This window comes from Pseudorca crassidens, chromosome 1 (assembly GCF_039906515.1).
Source record: "Pseudorca crassidens isolate mPseCra1 chromosome 1, mPseCra1.hap1, whole genome shotgun sequence".
NCBI classification, from domain to species: domain Eukaryota; kingdom Metazoa; phylum Chordata; class Mammalia; order Artiodactyla; family Delphinidae; genus Pseudorca; species Pseudorca crassidens.
The window spans coordinates 13,205,888-13,230,266 of record NC_090296.1 but is presented as its reverse complement, the minus strand read 5'-3'; the positions used below and the strand labels follow the sequence as shown (position 1 = coordinate 13,230,266).

The following is a 24,379-nucleotide window of genomic DNA, read 5'->3' as shown; positions in this document are numbered from 1 at the left end:
GCTTGCTGGAACCACCGGGGAAGAGATACTTTATTCCTGTGGGGAGTGCTAAACTGATGGCACATAAACCTGGTGGCTATTCTTACTGACAATTGGAGAAAACCCACTGAGAATGAAGCTAATGTAGAGGAAAACAGACTCAAATGCTGAGAAGACAGGGTTGGACGGACATCTGTTAGGCACTAAATCCAGTCATGTCTGGAAGCTGGATTCATTCACTCCTTGAATTCCCTGTTCACATGAGCCAACAACTTCCTCTCCTTTGCTAAAATCAGTTTTAGTTTGGTTTCTGTCATTTGCCTTCAGAAGTTTCTATCTGTCTGGGGAGAAAACCCAGCTTTTTTTTTTTTTTTTTTTTAAGTTGCTACTTTGATTCGTGAACCGGGCTGAGGTTTTTCTTATGTAATGTTATTTAATCACTTCACCTCTAAGAGGTAGATATTGTCATGCCCATTTTAAAATGAAGAAATTGAGGCCCAGAGAGGTATATGACTGCTCAAAGTTCCATGCTGCATGGCTACTAAGCTCATCCAAGATTGGACTCCTGTCCATCTTCATTTATTCACTCATGGATTCTGCAAATATTTATTGAGACAGCCTATCTACAAGGCAGCCTAATAATAGCATACAATAGTAAATAGGATAGTTCTTGACACAAAACCTAAAGTCTGGTGAGGTTAGTCAGAGGGCTCAATGGATAAAATAGGGTGACAAATGACAGCAATTGGTATTGAGAGGTTTGAGACTGCATACTGCACTCAATATACATTGAGTATAGATGTATAACAGATTTTGCCTCACGCCAAGTTCCCAATTTAGGGCCTTTGCACCTCTGTCTGGACATATTTTGTCGAAATCATTTCTTCAAATCATTTGAGTTTCTGCTTAAATTTCACCTCCTTGGAGAGGCCTGCTATAATCACCATGCTTAAATACAATATTATCTTCCCTTCACTTTCTACTTCTCTTTCCTGCTTTAATTTCAATAAACCCTTGTTACTCTCTACAATCATATTCTGCATATATTTGTGTACTTGTTCATGGTCTAGCTCCCTCAGGAGAATGGGAAGCTACAGGAGAGTCAGGACTTTATCTGTCTTGCTCACTATGGAATCTTCTTTGTCTAAATAAGCCTGGCTCAACAAACATCTGTTGAATAGATGAATAAGTGAATGAATAAATCACCAAGTATTAACTCCTTCAAATTCCTGGCTGGACAGCCACATACACCCCATTCTTACTATCCTTCCTTCAATCATTTTAGAAGATGTCTTTCCCAAAGGTAAATCCCTATACTTTTAAGAATAAGTTCACTTCCCCCTTTCTTTCCCCTGCCACACGACCTCACTATCTTTGGGACACTTGTAGTTCCCCTCTCCCTCATCACTACCAGAAACCCCTGTGTTTTGCTGAAACATTTTAGCTCACGAGGATTTATTTTAATATCCTTGTGAACGGTAAAAACCTCTATGAAGGGCAATTTGTGATTGTCTTTTAATATTGCACAAGCATTTACTCCTTGATGTGTGAATCCAAGTTCCAGGAATGTATTGTACTGATATACCCAGACATGTACAAACTTGTTCGGTATAAATTATTAATGGCAGCATTGTTTGTAATACAAAAGCAAAAGATTAGAAAACTACCCAAGTATCCATCAATAGGAGACAGGCTAAGTAAACTCTGGTTAAGTTCACACAACGGAATATTTGCAGCTATAAAAAAAAGAAGGGCAGGCTTAGGTCTGGTAAAAAGCACAAACAAGGTTCCTGTCTCACTTACAGCTTACATTTCTAGGTCTGTCTTTATTTCTGGCATCCCACTCCTTCACGGGAGTCTCTGGATAGTAAGCTCTCCTGATGCCTTATCTGTGACAATTTCTTTTCTTCACCCTCATTCTTGAATGATATAGTTTAGCTAGGTTTGGAATTCTCTCTTGACAGTTTTCCCCCTTGCTCTTTCTGATGTAAATCACTTTTGCCTACCTGGCCTTCCCAGTTCTCAGCTTCACGTTTCTTCCAATCAATACAGCAAGAAGTCAGTTCCTTTTGTTTCCTGAGAAGTAAGTGCCCCTTTGCTTTAGACAGTGTGAGTGAGTGTGCGTGTGTATGCACAGGTGGGTGTGTGTCCACAGGCCTGTATGAGGACAGGATTGGGAGGAGACATGGCAAAAGGCTAGAAATGCTCATAATTTTGTTGTGCTTTCCAAACTAAAGCATGCTTATATGTTGATGGGAATGACTTAGTTGAATCTCAGAACTTGACCTCGTAACAGAGAGGGGAGATAACTGATGGAACAAAATCCAGAATCAGAGCTGTAGAATCAGAGCTTATATGGTACTTGTATCAAATTAGAAAGAGTGCCCCGGGACTTCCCTGGTGGTGCAGTGGTTAAGAAACTGCCTGCTAAGGCAGGGGACACGGGTTCTGAGCCCTGATGCAGGAAGATCCCACATGCTGCTGCAGAGCAACTAAGCCCGTGCGCCACAACTACTGAAGCCCGCGTGCCTGGAGCCTGTGCTCCGCAACAAGAGAAGCCACCGCATGAGAAGCCCGCGCGCAGCAACAAAGACTCAGTGCAGCCAAAGATAAATAAATAAAATAAATAAATTTATTAAAAAAAAAAAGAAAGATAAGGTAGGCACAGACCCACACGGGGGTGGGGGGTAAGCAGATTGGGGAGTCAAGTGTTAGCCATATTTCGGCTCTCGCTATCTTTTCAGCTGGGTGTCCTTGTGCAGAACGCACTGAACAACCACAGCAATCCTGGACAGAACATATAAAGATGGGATGGGGACCACCTCAGAGACAAAGAGGGGGCATTTCCTCCTTTGAAACAGAAGGGGGTATCATTGCTTAATGGTTACTGGAAATACATCTTTTTAGTTCAAACTGTAAATAATATTATAGTATCAGCAATAATAATCTATATTATGAATTCTTGTCTTGTACCTCATCTCTTAGGTCACCAAGGAAACATATCTTTTAACCAACCCTTGGAAATTGAAAGCTTCTTACCCTTTCGAAACCACAAAAGTCTGCCCTTGAAAACTAGAAGAAAGAAAAAAAGGAATTTTAATCTTTGCTTGTAAATCAGAAGGCATAACAAAACAGCAATTTAAATTATACTAAAGGAGATGACGTTTTTTACATCCCAGCAGTTAGGAGTATCAAACACTAAAACCAGCTTCTTAAGTAGTTTGCAGGGTATCTTGGAGATTTCCCCCTCAGTCTTTGCCTTGTTCCACCATTTGATTAATTTATTTATACTTTAACTTAATTCCAGAAAGGATTTGAGTTCAAAACCCCACCTTTTAATGATTTAAATGGAGGAGTTAAGAAGTGTATAGGAAGAAACTAGGTCGGCCACCGACTGGGGTTTAGGAAGGCACATCCTTATCCCACTATTTTCTCCATGGCCACTCTGTCTTCTGCCCAGCCCAGTGCAGCTCCTCGACCAGGCCCTCAGGATGTACAGCCCACACCTAACTCTCTGTGCTTTGACCTCAGGTCACTGCTCCTGGCTGTTTCAACTCTCTTCTTTAGCAACCACATGATAAGCACAGAAAAGGCCAAATCTATTAGTTGTCTGAGCAACAAATGATACTTTCTTAGAGATAATGAGGAAGAAGGAAGGTTGTGAATATTTGTAAACCTGAAAAAAGGTAATAATTACCATGTATAAGAAATAACTACTTCTTAACCAATACAATCATCCCTTCTACACTTCCCCAATCTTTTCTCCTACTGTTCCTAAGTCTTTATTACTGTTCTTATTTCTGTTGAGGTAATTTTGAGAGCTATTTATTAACATATTTAAGAATTGATTTTCCTTCTCTCAATCCCAAAACTTACTTTTAATTACTTTATTTCTTTATTAATTAATGTCTCTTTTCAATGCCTTATTTTGGAGCAGATGGGAGTGACAAAGCAGAAGTTGAGGAAGTGCTTTAAAACAAAAAACGTGGTATCGAAGCTTTGATACAGCCATTTAAGAATAAAAAGAGAAAACTCATCAGAAGGACATAATTTTAATTTATGTTATTTTGTAATATTATATCTGGCTTTATGTACCTTAAAGCATTTTGGGAACATATATGACTATTTATAAGTATATAGGGTATTTTCTATATGAATTATTTGAAACGCCTCATAAATTTGTATAGCAATAAAGGTAGCACCATTTCCAAATGATGTATTCAACACTATAAGGCAAAGGAAAATGTCACTATATTACGCTCTTACGTTTTTTAAAAGGAAGAAGCATTTTAGTTCTAAGATACACCACACATAACTCAAGTATCCACTATTTCTACTTTATGTCACAGAAGATATTTAAGGTTATTAGTTACAGAGCAATTCACCTACCATTAAGACAGAGGAGGATGGATAGCGAAGATCTCCACTTATAAAAAGACCCAAAGAGGTGAGGATAACTAAAAAATGATTTGTTAAAACCATATCCACCATGGAAAGCTCTGTGAGTTCTAAAGGAAGAAATCATACCATGGGTTAAAAAGTAAGGAAAAAGTGACGTCCTCAGCAAAGCAAAGACATTTCATAAATATCCATCAAGTGTTGATGTAAAGGAAATGCTGACGATGAAGGCACTGTTAGAGGAATTACCTTCTCCAACTTGGGAAGAGACCATGTCTGTCAGGTTATACCACGTGGTATCATCATAATTCCAAAATCCAGAAAAGCTGAGGCCTATGTAAACACCTACCATGAGAGAAAAGGGAAATTAAGGCAACACAACTTTGCAAAGTGAATAACCAACTCCTAAGGTGCTAGGTCTTTAGTGGGCAGAGCCTGCATCTGCCTCGCCTTCCAGCCCACTCTCCACCCCTGCCTCAACTCCCCTCCTTCAGTTTGAATCTCACTTCCCCCAGCATTGGAAGATAAAGTAACTTGGGTTACACCACAGGAGTTTAGCCAACCATCTAATTATTAAGGATTTTGTTTTGTATTGAAGGGGATCAGAATATGCCACCCCCAGAATATGGCACTTTGGCAGAAGGATTATTTTGAGCTGGAGGCAACTGAGAATCAACTGATGCAGGAAGAGTTCTGTGCCTCCCCTTGCCTGCCTAAAAGCAGGGCATTTTCTAACCACCTCACTCTGTATCAGGAAGAGAAGAGAGAGCAATCTTATCACCAGAGACAGGGAGTTGACACCAAGATGAGTTTTCATACACAGACTTTACTAAAATAACTCTTATCTCCCATTAGTCCACCCACATATTTCCTTGTCACTTCTCCACAGTTTCTTGTCCCTTGAGGCCTAGACCCCTTTCCTTTGTTAAGATGGTACATAAGTCCCCAAGTTTAACCACTTCTTTGAATTTCTTTTCTGTGAACTCTTGTGAATATAAATATTAATAAAAATTGCATGTCTTTTCTCCTGCTATGTCTTGGTTAATTGGTAGGCCCCCAATCATAACCTAAGAGGGTACAGGAAGAGCTTTCCCTCCCTGACAATATCCTTCTAAGCAAAAATATGTTCCTATTTCAAGAATATAATTATGGTCAACAGTACAAAAACTCCAAAGAAGAAAATTAAAATGTGAACCCCAAGAGGGAAGAAACTATGTTTGATTTACTTATAAAGTGATTTACTTTAATATTTGTGATTTTAAAAATAGAAAAAAACCCTGTTAATATGAGAATATTAAACCAATTAAAACTTATGAGAACTTATTAAAAGGAGGCTGAGCATGTTGGAAATAGTGAAAGCGCTTTGCTCCTTGGTCTCACCTTTCCTTGGCCATAGCTAGGAATGCTTAGAGTCTTTTGTGTTTTATTTATTTTTTAAATTCTTACCTAGTTTTTTTTTTTTTAATATTTGTTCTTTGGTTTTATTTATTTATTTATTTGGCTCTGCCGCCCACACAGCACATGGGATCTTAGTTCCCCCACCAGGGATCGAACCCACGTTCCCTACAGTAGAAGCGCGGAGTCTTAGCCACTGGACCGCCAGGGAAGTTCTGAGTCTTTTGTGTTTTAAATGCAGAACATTAATCTGAAGTCTAGTCAACAGGCATAACTGTGGGGGTGGTGGAGGGTAGAGGGAGCCTGAAGAGAGTTGATAATCCAATGCACATGCTTTGTTTCCAAAAGATGAATGTAGGATCACTCGTATTGTGAAGTGTGTGTTTTAACTCCCAGCTCTTTTCTGTGTAGGGAAAGATGTAGAAGGAAATGTTATCATCATCCACTTTTTCCAGAAAGAGGAAAGCTAAAGACAAGCTTGTGCCTTTCTAAGCATGAAATCTAGTTCTGCAGATAAACTGCACTATATTCTAAGTGGGGATGATTATAGGTATCCAGCATATCACATGACCGGATTCCTGCAGAGTCTAGAAATATTTAATGGAACAGTAAAATAAATGCTTTATTCTGGTTGATATTTTAGCCTGAAATTAAGTTATAGGCCACTCTCTATGACACACTGGCCACAATTGCATCCCAGGGTTACAGAAGCTGATGCAGATTTTGCAAAGATTTTGGATTTTATTCTAACGGGCAAAGGGAAGCCACTGGAATGTCTGAAGCAGGAAAATGATGTGATTCGTTTTACACTTGAGATCACTGTGGTGGCTGTAGGGAGGGTGAGTTGTACCGGGTTTAGAAACAGGGAGACCACTTAAGAGGCTGTGAATTAGTCTCGTGGAAAACCAGTGCTGACTTGACAAAGATTTTAGCAGAGGAGAGAAGTGGTCACACTGAGGATAGACACTGGATGTGGCATCGTCCTGGAATGCCATCAGAGTAAGAACAGTCAAGAGTGTACACTAGATTTGATTTTTGAGTAATTGGATATGAATTGGGATGAAGAATACTGGAGGAGAACAGATTTTAGAGGGAATGAATCAAGAGTTCTGGCTTAGACTTGTTATAGCTGAGATGCATCAAGAGGAATTATAAAACAGACAACTGAATATAGGAATTTAGCTTCAAGGAAGTGGTCAGCACCAGAAATACAAATTCAGGGATCATTAGCCTGAAGGTAGCATTATTACCAGAGGACTGGATTAAGTTTCCCAGAGAGAATCTGGTTACATAAGGAAGGAGAGTCGAGGACAAAGCCCCATTTCATCGACACTTCAGAGGTCACAACAAAAGAGCAGGCTTAGAAAACTAAGGAGTGATCAATGAGGTAAGATAAATGTAACTGAAGGTGGTGTCAAGAACCCAAGAGAATAAAGTGTTTTGAGGAGAAATAAAGTGGTTAACTGTGTCAAATTCTGCTGGGAGGGAAAGTAGAATGAGGATAAAGAATTGGCTGTTGGAATCAGCAACATGGAGATCACAGGCGATCTTGGGAAGAATTGTTTCAGAACAGTGATGGCAACAATCCGATACGCAGTGAAACGAAGATAAAATGGGAGGTGGAAAATGTAGCACCACCTAAAATAAATTCTTCCCATACATTTTGTCTGAAGGAGAACAGAGGGATGAGGGATAGTGGTAAAGTGAGATAAATGAAGATTTTGGCTAAGATGGGGGATTTTAGGGTATGTTTGTATGCTAATGCCTCTAAGTCAGTAAAGAGGGAAAGCATGATGATACGGGACAGAAAGGTGAGAACTGCGGGACAGATGCAGGAGCGAGGTTCTCCAGATGACTGGGGAGAATGGGATGCAGGACACGAGAGGTGAGGAGTGGCCTTTGGTAGCAGCAGAGACACTTCTCACGATGCAACAGGCAAGAAGGCAAAGCACACAAGTACAAAGGCAAGTAGGATGGCAGATGCGCACAGGAGCGATGATGGAGTGCCTTGCGATCAGTCTTAGTCTTCTACATCAAGTATTAAAGGCACAGCTGAGACCGGAGAAGGAAAGGAGGTGAGGTAGAGTGTTTGAGGAGTGGGAAGAGGTGTGACAAGGTCATTTTGCAGAGTGGGAAAATAAACATACCAGGGAAGAGAGATAAGATTTCTGGGCAGTGCTGAGTACCCACTTGGGACTTGTGATCATGAATTTATAGTGAGACCACTTCGTGGAATTTTAAAGTGAGACTGGTATGCAACTTTTTTCTAGTAATATTCTGCTATTCCAGTGGCATAGAGGTGGTTTTAAGGAGAGTTGGGATTGTGCAGGCAAAGAAGTTACAGAAGTATTTATAAGGAGAGACTATGAAAATTATGGTGAAAAAGTTAAGGATGTTGAGGAGTGAAAAAAGTGGTAGAAACAACATATTGAAGTCTCCATGAAATCAAAGAGATGTCAGAGTGTGAGTACTAGGGTAGACTGAAAGAATAGAAGGTAGTGGGCAGAGCGTGAGATGGTTGTAGTGAAGATTTTGGAGACAGTAACATCAGAGACAACAAGGTCAAGAAAATGACCACAGAAGTAAGATGGGGGAAAGATCATTGGAGGAGAGGAGGTCGTGAAAGCATGGGTCCATATGGGTGGTGAAATCACCAAACATAGTGACAAAAATAAGGTGCAGAGGAAGGCAGGGGTCCAGACGCTAAACTCATCCATGAGTGTGAGTGATGGGAAGGTCATCATAGGCTGCCAACCAAGAAGAGTTAGAGGGAGTAAAGTTTGAGTTCAAAGGAGCTGGGCATTCTGAATGAGAAGACAGGAGTAATTATTAATAAGTAGCCCTTAAGGAACAAGGACAATGCCCCTTGAGACTCGGGCATGTGACATGTGAGAGGGCTGCAGGGGAAAGAATGTTAACTGGGAGTGGCCAGATTATTCTTTATGGCAAGAAAGTTAAGGGACCATTCTGAGAAAAGATTAGTAGTACAGGGGAATTTGCTGATGACAGACCACAAATTCCAATGAATGGATTTGGGTAGATGGAGAGGGACAGAAGTTTGGGTGAATTTAAAGGAAGTCCAGAACAGTATGTGGGATAGAGTAACCATAAGTGACCTGGAGACTTAGGTTTCTGGTGGTGACATAGAACTGGGTGAGAGTCATGATGGCGTTAGGAGTGCCATAGAGGAGAAAGGTGGGTAATAAGTCGAAACTGGAACACATGGGGCTCCTCTATACCTGTTCCCACCATTAACTCCATGTGGGATGAAACACAGTGTGTGGACAAACCAGGGCCTCACAAAGAAACTGCTAGTTAGGCTTGATACTGTGGGAACTTACTTTCTGCTTCAGCGCAGTGGGGGCCAGTTGGGGGAAAAGGTGGTTTCATCTAAAAACAGGTTTCCAAACTGTTTCTTTTCTTGAGACGTTGAAGCGATCGGGTGAGTGAGACCCCAAGGAGTTGAGACTGCCCCTTCTCTCCTATGACTCTCAGGGGTGTGGCAGGATGCAGAGACTGGCTCTTTTCCTGTGACTCACAAAAGTAAGGCAGGTTTGGACCGAGGGGAGGAGGGGGCCCTAGCCTGGCATCCGTGGAACAAAGGTAGAAAAGGAGTTTCCATCTGGTTGAGAGAGAGGAAAAAGAGACACAGGCTCTCTGAACTAATTCAGCACAAGCAGGCACTCCAAGCTAGAGGTACCTAAAAGACTGCAAGACATTAGGAATTCAAAGAAATCTGGGGCAAGGCTATCTGTCTATTCCTATACCAGTGCATACTGCTTGAATCTATTACTTTATAATAAGTCATGGTAGGCAACCTATTGTGCTTTTTATTCTTCTTTAAAATTATGTTTGTTATTCATGTTGCTTTATTCTCCCACCTGAATTTTGGGATTGGCTTATCAATTTCCACACACACAAAATACTGCTGTAACTTTGCTTGGACTTGTATCAAACTGATTGATAAACATGGAGAGAATTAACATCTTTACAATACCAGAAGTTCCTGTTCATGAACATAAAATATCTTTTTTAGTCTTTTTTTATAGCCTTCATTAAAGTTTTATAATTTCTATACAACAGGCCTTGCAAGTCGTTTTTTGTTTATTTCTAGGTCCCTGTTGGGGCTTATTACTTTCTGAATAGGATTTTTAAAATTATAATCTTTAATTACTCTTTGGTGGAGTGGTTTTTGTATATTGTTGATATGTTCCTCAATTCCATAGCACTCCCATATTTGTTCTGATAGTCTGTCTGTTGATTCTTTTGGATATTTATATAGATACACATATAATCTATGAGTAATAAAATTTTGTTTCTTATCTTTTAATTCTTTTTTTCACTCATATTTATTAGATTTGGGGACTAGGAGTTCATCAATCACCTAAGAAAAACAAACTAGAACAAGATGATTAGTAATTGAAATGTGTAAGGATGCTATTAAATATTACAACAGTAACTGAAAAACACATATGTAACAAATAAAATAATGTGATACCTTAGAACAACTTTACCTATTCACGTACGGCAGGCATAGAAGATGGATTAGAAATGCAATGAATAATCTCTGGGAGGGAGGAACATATTAACAGAGGGCAGAGTATCAAGGAAATTTGGAGAGACACTAAAGTCACTAGTAACGTGGCAAAAGTCACAGAGAAAAAAGTTTATCACACTAGCAAGTAGATAAGGGAAAGTGATGAAGAGTAAGTTCTTAGGTGTTTTTTGGAGACATTTTCACTCCATTACGCCTCTGTGTTTAACTTGTACTGCCAGTTAAACACCACTGTAATAAAATACAAAACACCACCTCCAAATTTGAATAAAGCTGCAAACTTACCATCAAGTGTTGTGTTCATAATGAAGCCAAGTAACACTACATCATTGGCACATGGGCACTTTGCCGTTTTGAGATCTACCACATGTGGATATAATTTACTGATGTCGTTTTTTGTCATTATAGTCCCAAGTTTCCACTGAAGAATAGGTTCTGTGGAAATCAAGTTTTGGTGTTTGAGTTGTGGCAGCACTCTTGAAAAATAGAACACTACTGTTTTCTTTTTTGTTTTTATCTTTAAAAAGTTTTTTTTTAATTTTTATAAATTGAAATATAGTTGATTTACAATGCTGTCTTAATTACTGCTGTACAGCAAAGTGACTAAGTTATACATATATATACATTCTTTTTCATATTCTTTTCCATTATGGTTTGTCACAGGCTATTGAATATAGTTCTCTGTGCTATACAGTAGGACCTTGTTGTTTATTCATTCTAGATATATCAGTTTGCATCTGCTAATCCCAAACTCCCAATCCGTCTCTCTCCCACCCCCCTCCCCCTTGGCAACCAGCAGTCTATCCTCTATGTCCATGATCTGTTTCTTAGATAGGTTCATTTGTGTCATACTTTAGGTTCCACATATAAGTGATATCATATGATATTTGTCTTTCTCTGTTGGACTTACTTCACTTAGTACAATAATCTCTAGTTGCATCCATGTTGCTGTAAATGGCATTATTTTGTTATTTTTTATGGCTGAGTGATATTCCATTGTATATATGTACCACATCTTCTTTATCTGTACATCTGTCAACAGACATTTAGGTTGTTTCCATGTCTTGGCTATTGTGAATAGTGCTGCTATGAACACAGGTGTGCGTGTACCTTTTTGAATTATGGTTTTGTCTGGATATATGCCCAGGAGTGGGACTGCTGAATCATATGGTAGTTCTATTTTTAGTTTTCTGAGGAACTCCCATACTGTTTTCCACAGTGGCTGCACCAACTTACATTCCCACCAACAGTGTAGGAGGGTTCCCTTTTCTCCTCACCCTCACCAGCATTTGTTATTCATAGACTTTTTAATGATGGTCATTCTGACCCACGTGAGGTGGTACCTCATTGTAGTTTTGTTTTGCATTTCTCTGATGATTCATAACTGCTTTCTTTTATGGGTTTTAAAGGCACTATGTAAAGGAACTGTTCCATTGTTTTAAAAAATGGGTGTATTACCTCACTTTTCATCAGTTAAAAATAGGTTGTTGATTCTTATTTTCCAGAGTAGGAGGAATGAAGTCTAATTTTCTTGAAGGGGGCCTGGCAAGGTCATACTGCAGAAGAGCAGGTGAGGTGGGAGATACTGCTTTGAACATCTTTGGAAAATACAATTGGTCACAGGATCTATCTCTAGAAATGGAGTTGCTGGATCACAGGGTTTGCACATTTATAGCATAGAGAATAACTTCTGCTTTGAGAGGCCACACATTTACTTTCTGTTCACTTTCCCAATCCCATAGAGAGCAGGAGATATATATATAAATAAGAATAAATCTAGAAAAGCAATAGGGAACAGGGAAAGTTGTCATCAGTGGCCAAGACACTTAGAAGGATTTCTGGAAGATACAAAGGAGTTAGGGAGGGACAAATAGGAAAAACCAATCAGAGGTAGGACATCTCCAACCCTTCAGTGCAGCAATCTACTCTTAGATATACAAAGGGTTGGAGCTGGATAAAGTCAAATTTTAAAGCATGAGAAATGGGAGGATTTTTTTTTTCTGAAAAAATGAGAAAAGAGAATACAAAAAGTAAGCAAGGACAGTTTGACAGAGTACTGTTGTCCGAATTTCAAAAACAGTCAAAGGACTTTTAAGAATACAGACACAATCACTCTGTAGCTGTTTACATTTCTGCATCGTGAGTCTCCTCCATCTCCTCATCAAACTCTCAATAAAATCTGCTACAAAGCCAAAGACTTTAGGTGATATATGCTTCACTTTGTGCAAAGCAAGAAAAGGAGCTAAGTTTCCATCTGGGTTGACATAGTGTAGCACAGCGACAGCCAAGAAGAAGAAGAGAAACAATTTATAACCAAACTAATTCACTCTGAAATTCAAAGAAATCTGGGGTAAGGCAGTTGACTTTCCAGGGTATAGCATATGTGTACAATTAATGACCAGATCTTAAAGGATAGGGAGATTTGAGCTTGTATCTAGGACATGATTGCACTGAATCGAAAATGCCTCTTTACCCATGTGGTCTATTTTAAACGTTTTAAGAATGAGGGATTGATCAAAAGTCTTGACTGCTGAGAAGCTACAAAGGAGATGGAAAAGTGACCAATGTGAAAGTGACTGGTGATTGTATTAAGAGCAATTTTAGTGGAGTAGTCTGGACTCCGGATCAGAGATGAGGAAGTAGGGACAATATTTTTCAACATCTCATTTGAGATAGGTAATGAAGAAAGGTTCCCAACTGTAACTCTAACCTTAATGCTTGATTGCCACTTCCCAATGTTTTCTCCTCATGTCTTCAGCATCTCAGAAAATGATACCACCATCCACTTCATTGCTCAAGTAAGAAATCTAGAATTCATCCTTAATATCTGTGTCCTTCATCCCCAGTCCACCCAGAGGTCATATCAGCTCTACTTCTAAACTGTATCCTGAAGACTCTAACTTCTCACCATCTCCACTGCTCGTCCCACAGCCCAAGTACCCCAGACCATCTCCTGCGTGGACCGTGGTGACAGCTGCCAACCAATTTCCTTTATTCCATTCTTGTCCTCCTTCCTCGACAGTCAGTTCTCTACACAGCAGCCAAAGTGATCTTTTTCATAGAGCAGAAGTCGGAATTTATCACTGCCCTGCTTAAAATACTCCAGTGGCTTTTCATTATAATTAGAATAAAATCCACACTTTACCGTGGTCTCTGCCAGTCTCTCTACACTCACCCCACACCACTCTGTCATTTACTGTGCCCCGACGACACTGGCCTCCTCTCTGCAGCTGCAACCTTTAAGAATTATTCATTCTCCACGGTGGTCGGACCGATTTACATTCCCATCAACAGTGCACAAGGGTCCCTTTTTTCCACAGCCTTGCCTACACTTGTTACGTCTTGACTCTACAATAATAGTCATTCAGACAGGTGTGAGGTGATAGCTCACTGTAGTTCCGAGTTGCACTTCCCTGATGATCAATGATGTTGAGCATCTTTTCATGTGCTTGTTGGCCATCTGCATGTCTTCTTTGGAAAAATGTTCAGTTCTTCTGCCCATTTTTAAAATCAGGTTTTTCATTTTTTTTTATGTTGAGCTGTATGAGTTCTTTGTATATTTTGGATGTTAACACCTTATCAGATATATCATTTGCAAATATCTTCTCCCATTCAGTAGGCTTTTGGTTTTGTTGATAATTTCCTTCGCGGTGCAAAAGCCTTTTACAATAGCTGATGTGGTCCCATTTGTTTTTGGCTTTGGTTTCCCTTGTGTGAGGAGAAAGATCCAAAAAAAGACTGCTACAACTGATGTCAAAGTCTGTACTGCCTACGTCTTCCTCTAGGAGTTTTATGGTTTCAGGTCTTACATTTAAGTCTTTAATCCATTTTCAGTTATTTTTGTATAAGGTGTGAGAAATTAGTCCAGTTTGATTCTTTTGCCTGTAGCTTTCCAATTTTCCCAAAACTAATTATTGAAGAAGCTGTCTTCTCCCCAACTGTACATTCTTGCCTCCCTTTTTGTTCGGTAGATGCATTGAATGCATAAATGTAGATTCATTTCTGGACGCTTGATTCTGTTCCATTGATCTATGTGTCTGATTTTTGAGCCAGTACCACAGTTTTAGTTACTATAACTTTACAGTACAACAATTTAAAATCAAGGAGCATGATACCTCTAGCATTGTTCTTCTCAATATTGTTTTAGTGGGGAAATATGTATACATATAGCTGATTCACTTTGTGATAAAGCAGAAACTAACACACCATTGTAAAGCAATTATACTCCAATAAAGATGTTTAAAAAAAAAGATTGTTTGGGCTATTCAGGGTCTTTTGTGTTTCCATATATATTTTAAAATTACTTGTTCTACTTCTGTGAAAAATGCCATTAGTATTGTTTTTTAAACATCTTTATTGGAGTATAATTGCTTTACAATGGTGTGTTAGTTTCTGCTGTATAACAAAGTGAATCAGCTATACATATACATATATCCCCATATCTCCTCCCTCTTGCATCTCCCTCCCACACTCCCCATCCCACCTCTCTAGGTAGTCACAAAACACCAAGCTGTTCTCCCTGTGAATGCAGCTGCTTCCCACTAGCTATCTATTTTACATTTGGTAGTGTATATATGTCCATGCCACTCTTCTCACTTTATCCCAGGTTACCCTTCCCCCTCCCCGTGTCCTCAAGTCCATTCTCTACATTGGCATCTTTATCTTGTCCTGCCCCTAGGTTCTTCAGAAACATTTTTTTTTTTTTAGATTCCATATATATGTGTCAGCATACAGTATTTGATTTTCTCTTTCTGACTTACTTCACTCTGTATGACAGACTCTAGGTCCACCACCTAACTATAAATAACTCAATTTCATTTTTTTTTATGGCTGAGTAATATTCCATTGTATATATGTGCCACATCTTCTTTATCCATTCATCTGTCGATGGACACTTAGATTGCTTCCATGTCCTGGCTATTGTAAATGGAGCTGCAATGAACATTGTGGGGCATGACTCTTTCTGAATTATGGTTTTCTCAGGGTATATACCCAGTAGTGGGATTGCTGGGTCATATGGTAGTTCTATTTTTAGTTTTTTAAGGAACCTCCATACTGTTCTCCATAGTGGCTGTACCAATTTACATTCCTACCAACAGTGCAAAAGGGTTCCCTTTTCTCCACACCCTCTCCAGCATTTACTGTTTGTAGAGTTTTTGATGATGACCATTCTGACCAGTGTGAGGTGATACCTTACTGTAGTTTTCATTTGCATTTCTCTAATGATTAGTGATATTGAGCATCCTTTCATGTGTTTGTTGGCAATCTGTATATCTTCGTCGGAGAAATGTCGATTTAGGTCTTCTGCCCAGTTTTGGATTGGGTTGTGTTTTTTTTTTTTTTTTTTGATATTGAGCTGTATGAGCTGCTTGTATATTTTGGAGTTTAATCCTTTGGTCGTTGCTCCGTTTGCAAATATTTCCCCCCATTCTGAGGGTTGTCTTTTCATCTTGTTTATGGTTTCCCTTGCTGTGCAAAAGATTTTAAGTTTCATTAGGTCCCATTTGTTTATTTTTGTTTTTATTTCCATTTCTCTAGGAGGTGGGTCAAAAAGGATCTTGCTGTGATTTATGTCATAGAGCGTTTTGCCTATGTTTTCCTTGAAGGGTTTTATACTCTCTGGCCTTACCTTTAGGTCTTTAATCCATTTTGAGTTTATTTTTGTGCATGGTGTTAGGGAATGTTCTAATTTCATTCTTTTACATGTAGCTGTATAATTTTCCCAGCACCACTTATTGAAGAGACTGTCTTTTCTCCATTGTATATTCTTGCCTCCTTTATCAAAAATAAGGTGACTTTAGGTGCATGGGTGTATCTCTGGGCTTTCTATCCTGTTCCATTGATCTATATTTCTGTTTCGTGCCAGTACCATACTGTCTTGATTACTGTAGCTTTGTAGTATAGTCTGAAGTCAGGGAGCCACAATCCTCCAGCTCCGTCTTTCTTTCTCAAGATTGCTTTGGCTATTTGGGGTCTTTTGTGTTTCCATACAAATTGTGCAATTTTTTGTTCTATTTCTGTGAAAAATGCCATTGGTAGTTTGATAGGGATTGCATTGAATCTGTAGATTACTTTGGGTATAGTCATTTTCACAATGTCACAATGTTGATTCTTCCAATCCAAGAAAATGGTATATCTCTCCATCTGTTTGTATCATCTTTAATTTCTTTCGTCAGTGTCTTATAGTTTTCTGCATACAGGTCTTTTGTCTCCTTATGTAGGTTTATTCCTAGATATTTTATTCTTTTTGTTGCAGTGGTAAATGCGAGTGTTTCCTTAATTTCTCTTACAGATTTTTCATCATTAGTGTATAGGAATGCAGGAGATTTCTGTGCTTAATTTTGTATCCTGCAACTCTATGAAAATCACTGATTAGCTCTAGTAGTTTTCTGGTAGCATCTTTAGGATTCTCTATGTATAGTATCATGTCATCTGCAAACAGTGACAGTTTTCCTTCTTCTTTTCCGATCTGGATGCCTTTTCTTTCTTTTTCTTCTCTGACTGCTGTGGCTAAAACTTCCAAAGTTATGTTGAATAATAGTGGTGAGAGTAGGCAACCTTGTCTTGTTCCTGATCTTAGTGGAAATGGTTTTAGTTGTTCACCATTGAGAACAATGTTGGCTGTGGGTTTGTCATATATGGCCTTTATTATGTTGAGATAAGTTCATTCTATGCTTACTTTCTGGAGGGCTTTTACCATAAATCGGTGTTGAATTTTGTCAAAAGCTTTTTCTGCACCTATTGAGATGGTCATATGGTTTTTATCCTTCAATTTGTTAATATGGTTTATCACATTGATTGATTTCCATATATTGAAGAATCCTTGCATTCCTGGGATAAACCCCACTTGATCATGGTGTATGATCCTTTTACTGTGTTGTTGGATCCTGTTTGCTAGCATTTTGTTGAGGATTTTTGCATTTATGTTCATCAGTGATATTGGCCTGTAGTTTTCTTGCTTTTTTTTTTTTTTTTTTGCAGTACACGGGCCTCTCACTGTTGTGGCCTCTCCCGTTGCAGAGCACAGGCTGTGGACGCACAGGCTCAGCGGCCATGGCTCACGGGCCCAGCTGCTCCGCGGCATGTGGGATCTTCCCAGACCGGGTCACGAACCCGTGTCCCCTGCTTTGGCAGGCAGACTCTCAACCACTGCACCACCAGGGAAGCCCTGTAGTTTTCTTTTTTTGTGATATCTTTGTCTGGTTTTGGTATCAGGGTGATGGTGGCCTCGTAGAATGAGTTTGGGAGTGTTCCTTCCTCTGCTATATTTTTGAAGAGTTTGAGAAGGATAGGTGTTAACTCTTCTGTAAATGTTTGATAGAATTCACCTGTGAATCCATCTGGTCCTGGGTTTTTGTTTGTTGGAAGATTTTTAATCACAGTTTCAATTTCAGTGCTTGTGATTGGTCTGTTCATATTTTCTATTTCTTCCTGGTTCAGTCTTGGAAGGTTGTGCTTTTCTGAGAATTTGTCCATTTCTTCCAGGTTGTCCATTTTATTAGCAAATAGTTGCTTGTAGTAATCTCTCATGATCCTTTGTATTTCTGCAGTGTCAGTTGTTACTTTTCCTTTTTCATTTCTAATTCTGTTGATTTCAGTCTTCCATTTTTTCTTGATGAGTCTGGCTAATGGTTTACGAATTTTGTTTAACTTCTCAAAGAACCTGATTTCAGTTTTATTGATCTTTGCTATCATTTCCTTCATTTCTTTTTCATTTATTTCTGATCTGATCTTTATGATTTATTTCCTCGTGCTAACTTTTTTTTTTATTATTCTCTCTCTAATTGCTTTATATGTAAGGTTAGGTTGCTTATTTAAGATTTTCCCTGTTTCTTGAGGTAGAATTGTATTGCTATAAACTTCCCTCTTAGAACTGGTTTTGCTGCCTCCCATAGGTTTTCGGTTGGCATGTTTTCATTGTCATTTGTTTCTAGGTATTTTTTTATTTCCTCTTTGATTTCTTCAGTGATCTCATGGTTATTTAGTAGTGTACTGTTTAGCCTACACGTGTTTGTATTTTTTACAGATTTTTTCCTGTAATTGATATCTATTCTCATAGTGTTGTGGTCAGAAAAGATACTTGATATGATTTCAATTTTCTTAAATTTACCAAGGCTTGATTTTTGACCCAAGATATGATCTATCCTGGAGAATGTTCCATGAGTACTTGAGAAGAAAGTGAATTCTATTGTTTTTGGATAGAATGTCCTACAAATATCAATTAAGTCCACCTTGTTTAATGTATCATTTAAAGCTTGTGTTTCCTTATTTATTTTCATTTTGGATGATCTGTCCATTGGTGAAAGTGGGATGTTAAAAGTCCTCTACTATGATTGTGTTCCTGTCAATTTTCCCTTTTACGGCTGTTAGCATTTGCCTTATTTATTGAGGTGCTCCTATGTCAGGTGCATAAATATTTACAATTGTTATATCTTCTTCTTGGATTGATCTCTTGATCATTATGTACTGTCCTTCTTTGTCTCTTGTAATAGTCTTTATTTTAAAGTCTATTTTGTCTGATATGAGAATTGCTACTCCAGTTTTCTTTTGATTTCCATTTGCGTGGAATATCTTTTTCCATCCCCTCACTTTCAGTCTGTATGTGTCCCTAGGTCTGAAGTGGGTCTCTTGTAGACAGCATATATATGGGTCTTGTTTTTGTATGCATTCAGCCAGTCTATATCTTTTGGTTGGAGCATTTAATCCATTTACATTTAAGGTAGTTATCAATATGTATGTTCTTATTACCATTTTCTTAATCGTTTTGGGTTTGTTATTGTAGGTCTTTTCCTTCTGTTGTGTTTCCTGCCTAGAGAAGTTCCTTTAGCATGTGTTGTAAAGCTGGTTTGGTGGTGCTGAATTCTTAGCTTTTGCTTGTCTGTAAAGGTTTTAATTTCTCAGTCTAATCTGAATGAGTACCTTGCTGGGTAATCTTGGTTGTAGGTTTTTCCCTTTCATCACTTTAAATATGCCCTGCCACTCCCTTTTGGCTTGCAGCATTTCTGCTGAAAGATCAGCTGTTAACGTTATGGGGATTCCCTTGTATATTATTTGTTGTTTTTCCCTTGTTGCTTTTAATATTTTTTCTTTGTATTTAATTTTTGATAGTTTGATTAATATGTGTCTTGGAGTGTTTCTCCTTGGATTTATCCTGTATGGAACTCTCTGTGCTTCCTGGACTTGATTCAGTATTTCCTTTCCCATATTAGGGAAGTTTTCAACTATAATCTCTTCAAATATTTTCTCAGTCCCTTTTTTTCCTCTTCTTCTGGGACCCCTATAATTCAAATGTTGGTGCGTTTATTGTTGTCCCAGAGGTCTCTGAGACTGTCCTCAATTCGTTTCATTCTTTTTTCTTTATACTGCTCTGTGGTAGTTATTTCCACTATTTTATCTTCCAGGTCACTTATCCACTCTTCTTTCTCAGTTATTCTGCTATTGATTACTTCTAGAGAATTTTTAATTTCATTTATTCTGTTGTTCATCATTGTTTGTTTGCTCTTTAGTTCTTCTAGGTCCTTGTTAAACATTTCCTGTATTTTCTCCATTCTATTTCTAGCATTTTGGATCATCTTTACTATCATTACTCTGAATTCTTTTTCAGGTAGACTGCCTATCTCCTCTTCATTTGTTTGGTCTGGTGGGCTTTTTACCTTGCTCCTTCATCTGCTGTGTCTTTCTCTGTCTTCTCATTTTGCTTAACTTACTGTGTTTGGGGTCTCCTTTTCGCAGGCTGCAGGTTTGTAGTTCCTGTTGTTTTTGGTGTCTGCCCCCAGTGGGTAAGGTTGGTTCAGTGGGTGGTGTAGGTTTTCTTGTGGAGGGGACTGGTGACTGTGTTCTGAAGGATGAGGTTGGATCTTTTCTTTCTGTTGGGCAGGACCAAGTCCAGTGATGTGTTTTGGGGTGCCTGTGAACTTATTATGATTTTAGGCAGCCCCTATGCTAATGGGTGAGGTTGTGTTCCTGTGTTGCTAGTTGTTTGGCATAGGGTGTCCAGCACTGTAGCTGGATGGTTATTGAATAGAGCTGGGTCTTAGTGCTGAGATGGAAATCTCTGGGAGAGCTTTTGCTGTTTGATATTACGTGGGGCTGTGAGGTCTCTGGTGGACCAATGTCCTGAACTTGGCTCTCCTACCTCAGAGGCTCAGGCCTGACACCCAGCCGGAGGACCAAGGCCCTGTCAGACACATGGCTCAGAAGAAAAGGGAGAAAAAAAAAGAGACAGAAAGAAAGAAGGAAAAATAAAATGAAGTTATTAAGATAAAAAATATTGTTAAAGATAAAAAAATTAAAAAGTAATAAAACAAAAAGAGGGAGCAACCAAACCAAAAAACTAATCCACCAGTGATAACAAGTGCTAAAAACTATACAAAAACAAACAAACAACAACAAAAAAAAACAGAGAGAACCCTCATACAAATGGTAAAAGCAAAGATATACAGACAAAAGTCACACAAAGAAACATACACATACACACTCAGAAAAAGAGAAAAAGGAAAAAAAAATATATAAAAGGAAGTGAGCAACCAAATAAATGCACAAATCTACCAATGATAATAAGCTCTAAATACTAAACTAAGATAAACATAAAGCCAGAAACAAATTAGATGAGGAAAGCAAACCCCAAGTCTACAGTTTCTGCCAAAGTCTACTGCCTCAATTTTGGGATGATTCGTTGTCTATTCAGGTATTCCACAGATGCAGGGTATATGAAGTTGTGGAGATTTAATCTGCTGCTCCTGTGGCTGCTGGGAGTAATTTCCCTTTGTCTTCTTTGTTCGCACAGCTCCCAGGGTTCAGCTTTGGATTTGGCCCCGCCTCTGCGTGTAGGTCGTCTGAGGGCATCTGTTCCCCACCCAGACAGGACAGGGTTAAAATAGCAGCTGATTAGGGGGCTCGGCTCACTCAGGCTTGGGGGAGGGAGAGGTATGGAATGTGGGGCAAGCCTGTGGCGGGAGAGGCTGGCATGACATTGTAACAACCTGAGGTGTGCCGTGCGTTCTCCCAGGGAAGCTGTCCCTGGATCACGGGACCCTGGCAGTGGCGGGCTGCACAGGCTCCCGGGAGGGCAGGTGTGGAGAGTGACCTGTGCTTGTACACAGGCTTCTTTTTGGCTGCAGCAGCAGCCTTAGCGTCTCATGCCCATCTCTGGTGCCTGCACTGATAGCCACAGCTCGTGCCGTCTCTGGAGCTCCATTAGGTGGTGCTCTGAATCCCCTCTCCTCATGCTCCCTGCAACAATGGTCTCTCGCCTCTTGGGCAGGTCCAGAGTTTTTCCCAGACTCCCTCCTGGCTAGCTGTGTCACACTAGCCCCCTTCAGGCTGTGTTCACTCAGCCAACCCCAGTCCTATCCCTGGGATCTGACCTCCAAAGCCCGAGCCTCAGCTCTCAGCCCCCACCTGCCCGAGAGGGTGAGCAGACAAGCCTCTCGGGCTGGTGAGTGCTGGTCGGTACCAATCCTCTGTGTGGGAATCTCTCTGCTTTGCCCTCTGCACCCCTGTTGCTATGCTCTCCTCCGTGGCTCCGAAGCTTCCCCACCGCCCATCCCCACCAGTGAAGGGGCTTCCTAGTGTGTGGAAACTTTTCCTCCTTCACAGCTCCCTCCCAGAGGTGCAAGTCTCATTCTTACTCTTTTGTCTCTGTTTTTCCTTTTTTCTTCTGCCCTACTCAGGTACGTGGGGAGTTTATTGCCTTTTGGGAAGTCTGAGGTCTTCTGCCAGTGTTCAGTAGGTGTTCTGTAGGAGTTGTTCCACATGTAGATGTATTTTTGATGTATTTGTGGGGAGGAAGGTGATCTCCATATCTTACTCCTCCTCTGTCTTGAAGTTCCCCCACACCATTAGTATTCTGACAGTGATTGCATTGAATCTGTAGATTGCTTTGGGCAGTATGGTCATTTTAACAATGTGAATTCTCGTGCTTTTGTTTTTTAATCCATTGAGCCACTGTGTTTTTATTGGAGCATTTAGTCCATTTGCATTTAAAACAAAATTATTGAAACGTATATACTTATTACCATTTTGTTCATTGTTTTCTGGTTTTGTGGGTTTTTCTCTTTTTTCTGTTCCTCTCTTCTTCTTTTGCTCTCTTCCCTTGTGCCTGATGACTATTTTTAGTATTATGTTTGGATTCATTTCTCTTTTTTGTTTATCCATCATAGGTTTTTGGTTTGTGGGTACCATGAGGTTCATATATAACAACCTACGTACATTATTATTTACATGATAATATACATGATTATTTTAAGTTGATGATCTCTTAAGTGAGTCTGACCCAGACTCTTTTCAAATTACTGCCTCTGCACTGAGACTCAGAGCATGTTAGATTTCGTGTGTGCCCTTTCAGAGCAGAGTCTCTGTTTCTCACAGCTCTCTGGCTCTCCCACACACAAGCCCCACTAGCTATCAAAGCCAGATGTTCCGGGGGCTTGTCTTCCCAGTGCAGGACCCCTGGTCTAGGGAGCCTAATGTGAGGTTTGGACCCCTTGCTCCTTAGGGAGGACCTCTGAACGTGTGATTATCCTCTCATTTGTGGGTTGCCTACCTGGGGATGTTGGTCTTGACTATACAGTGTCTCTACCCCTCCCACTCATTATATTTTGGTTCCTGCTTTATTTGCTTAGCTGCAGGAAATCTTTTTTGCTAGTCTTCTGGTCATTCTCATAGATAGTTGCTCTGTAAATAGTTGTAATTCTGGTGTGCCTATGGAAGGAGGTGAGTTCAGGGTCTTCCTACTTCACCATTTTGGCCCTGAATCATCATTATTTTCTTAAAGCTACCCAGGTGTTTCTTTCCATAAGATGAAATATTTATTTTTACTCTGGCTTCTACATAGCACCATATCAAAGTGGGTGCAAAAGAATAAAAGTAAAAAGGGAAGGTGAGGAAAATGAGAATAAATACAAACTCCATGATGGAGGTTTTTTTCTATATACTATGGCTGACCCAAAAATTGGGCTATAGATCAGACAATTGTAAAAGAAAAGCCTAGTCAGTTATATGCCTCAGTGCTCATAACCTTAAAACAACCAATATTTTTATGAAGAAATACAAATGTTCTTACTAAGACTGAGCAAAACTTTTTGCTTGATGGTCCTCATAAAGTAGACTGTGATGCAATAAACAATATCTTCTATAACATCTTTATAGAAGATGCAAAAACTAACTCTATAAAGCCATTGTTTATGATGACTCCCCAATATGGCTATAGAAAACATATATTTCCATATTTCTATGACACTCTTTTTTTTTTTTTTTTGCGGTATGCAGGCCTCTCACTGTTGTGGCCTCTCCCATTGCGGAGCACAGGCTCTGGACGCGCAGGCTCAGCGGCCATGGCTCATGGGCCTAGCCGCTCCGCGGCATGTGGGATCCTCCCGGACCAAGGCATGAACCCGCGTCCCCTGCATTGGCAGGCAGACTCTCAACCACTGCGCCACCAGGGAAGCCCTCTATAGCACTCTTTACTGAGCTCTATTAACAATTACCCATGTGTATTTAATTCTTTGCCTCATCAGATTGTAAGCCCTTCAAGAGTCATGATCATCTCTTATTTATCTATCTCCAGCACTTAGCACAGAGTCTGGCATGTCATAGCTTACAAGGTTTGTTGAAAGAATATTACAAATTTTCACTTCACTTTTATCTACTGGCATTTACCTCGAACTCTATCCAATAGTGTTCCTTCAGTAGTATAAATATTTAATCCATGTTGCAAAGTGATCCTTACTAACCATTCTTCTACAGCTGCAATATCTGTTTGAAAACAAAAGGCAAACAATCAGCTATTTTTTTGTATGTCACGTTGGTGAAATTTAAGACTATATGAACATTACCAACCACAATTACCTTTTACTTCCCAATCATTTTGATTGCATTTATATATGTTTTCCCAGCAAACATTTTGATGATAAAATAAGGAAAAAAGAATTATGAAGTGATCTTACTAACACAGCAATGAACCCAGACAATAATATTTTAGATTATAATTTTTCTCTGAGAGCTCTTGTAGCTTGGTAAGAAGCAAATTGTGACACTCAGGTGAAGTGGTAT

General features: G+C 39.5%; 1 protein-coding gene across 1 annotated transcript in view; it reads right to left on the bottom strand.

The window, feature by feature from the left end:
- The window catches only part of CATSPERB (cation channel sperm associated auxiliary subunit beta), a 127,726-nt gene that overhangs the window by 76,046 nt on the left and 27,301 nt on the right, over window positions 1–24,379 (bottom strand). Inside the window, exons 5-9 of the mRNA XM_067736863.1 lie at window positions 23,987–24,082; window positions 10,613–10,762; window positions 4,627–4,722; window positions 4,369–4,487; window positions 3,019–3,051 (exon numbers count right to left, since the gene is read on the bottom strand). Of these exons, the coding sequence (XP_067592964.1) occupies window positions 3,019–3,051; window positions 4,369–4,487; window positions 4,627–4,722; window positions 10,613–10,762; window positions 23,987–24,082 (494 nt within the window). The remainder of the gene's footprint in view (window positions 1–3,018; window positions 3,052–4,368; window positions 4,488–4,626; window positions 4,723–10,612; window positions 10,763–23,986; window positions 24,083–24,379) is intronic.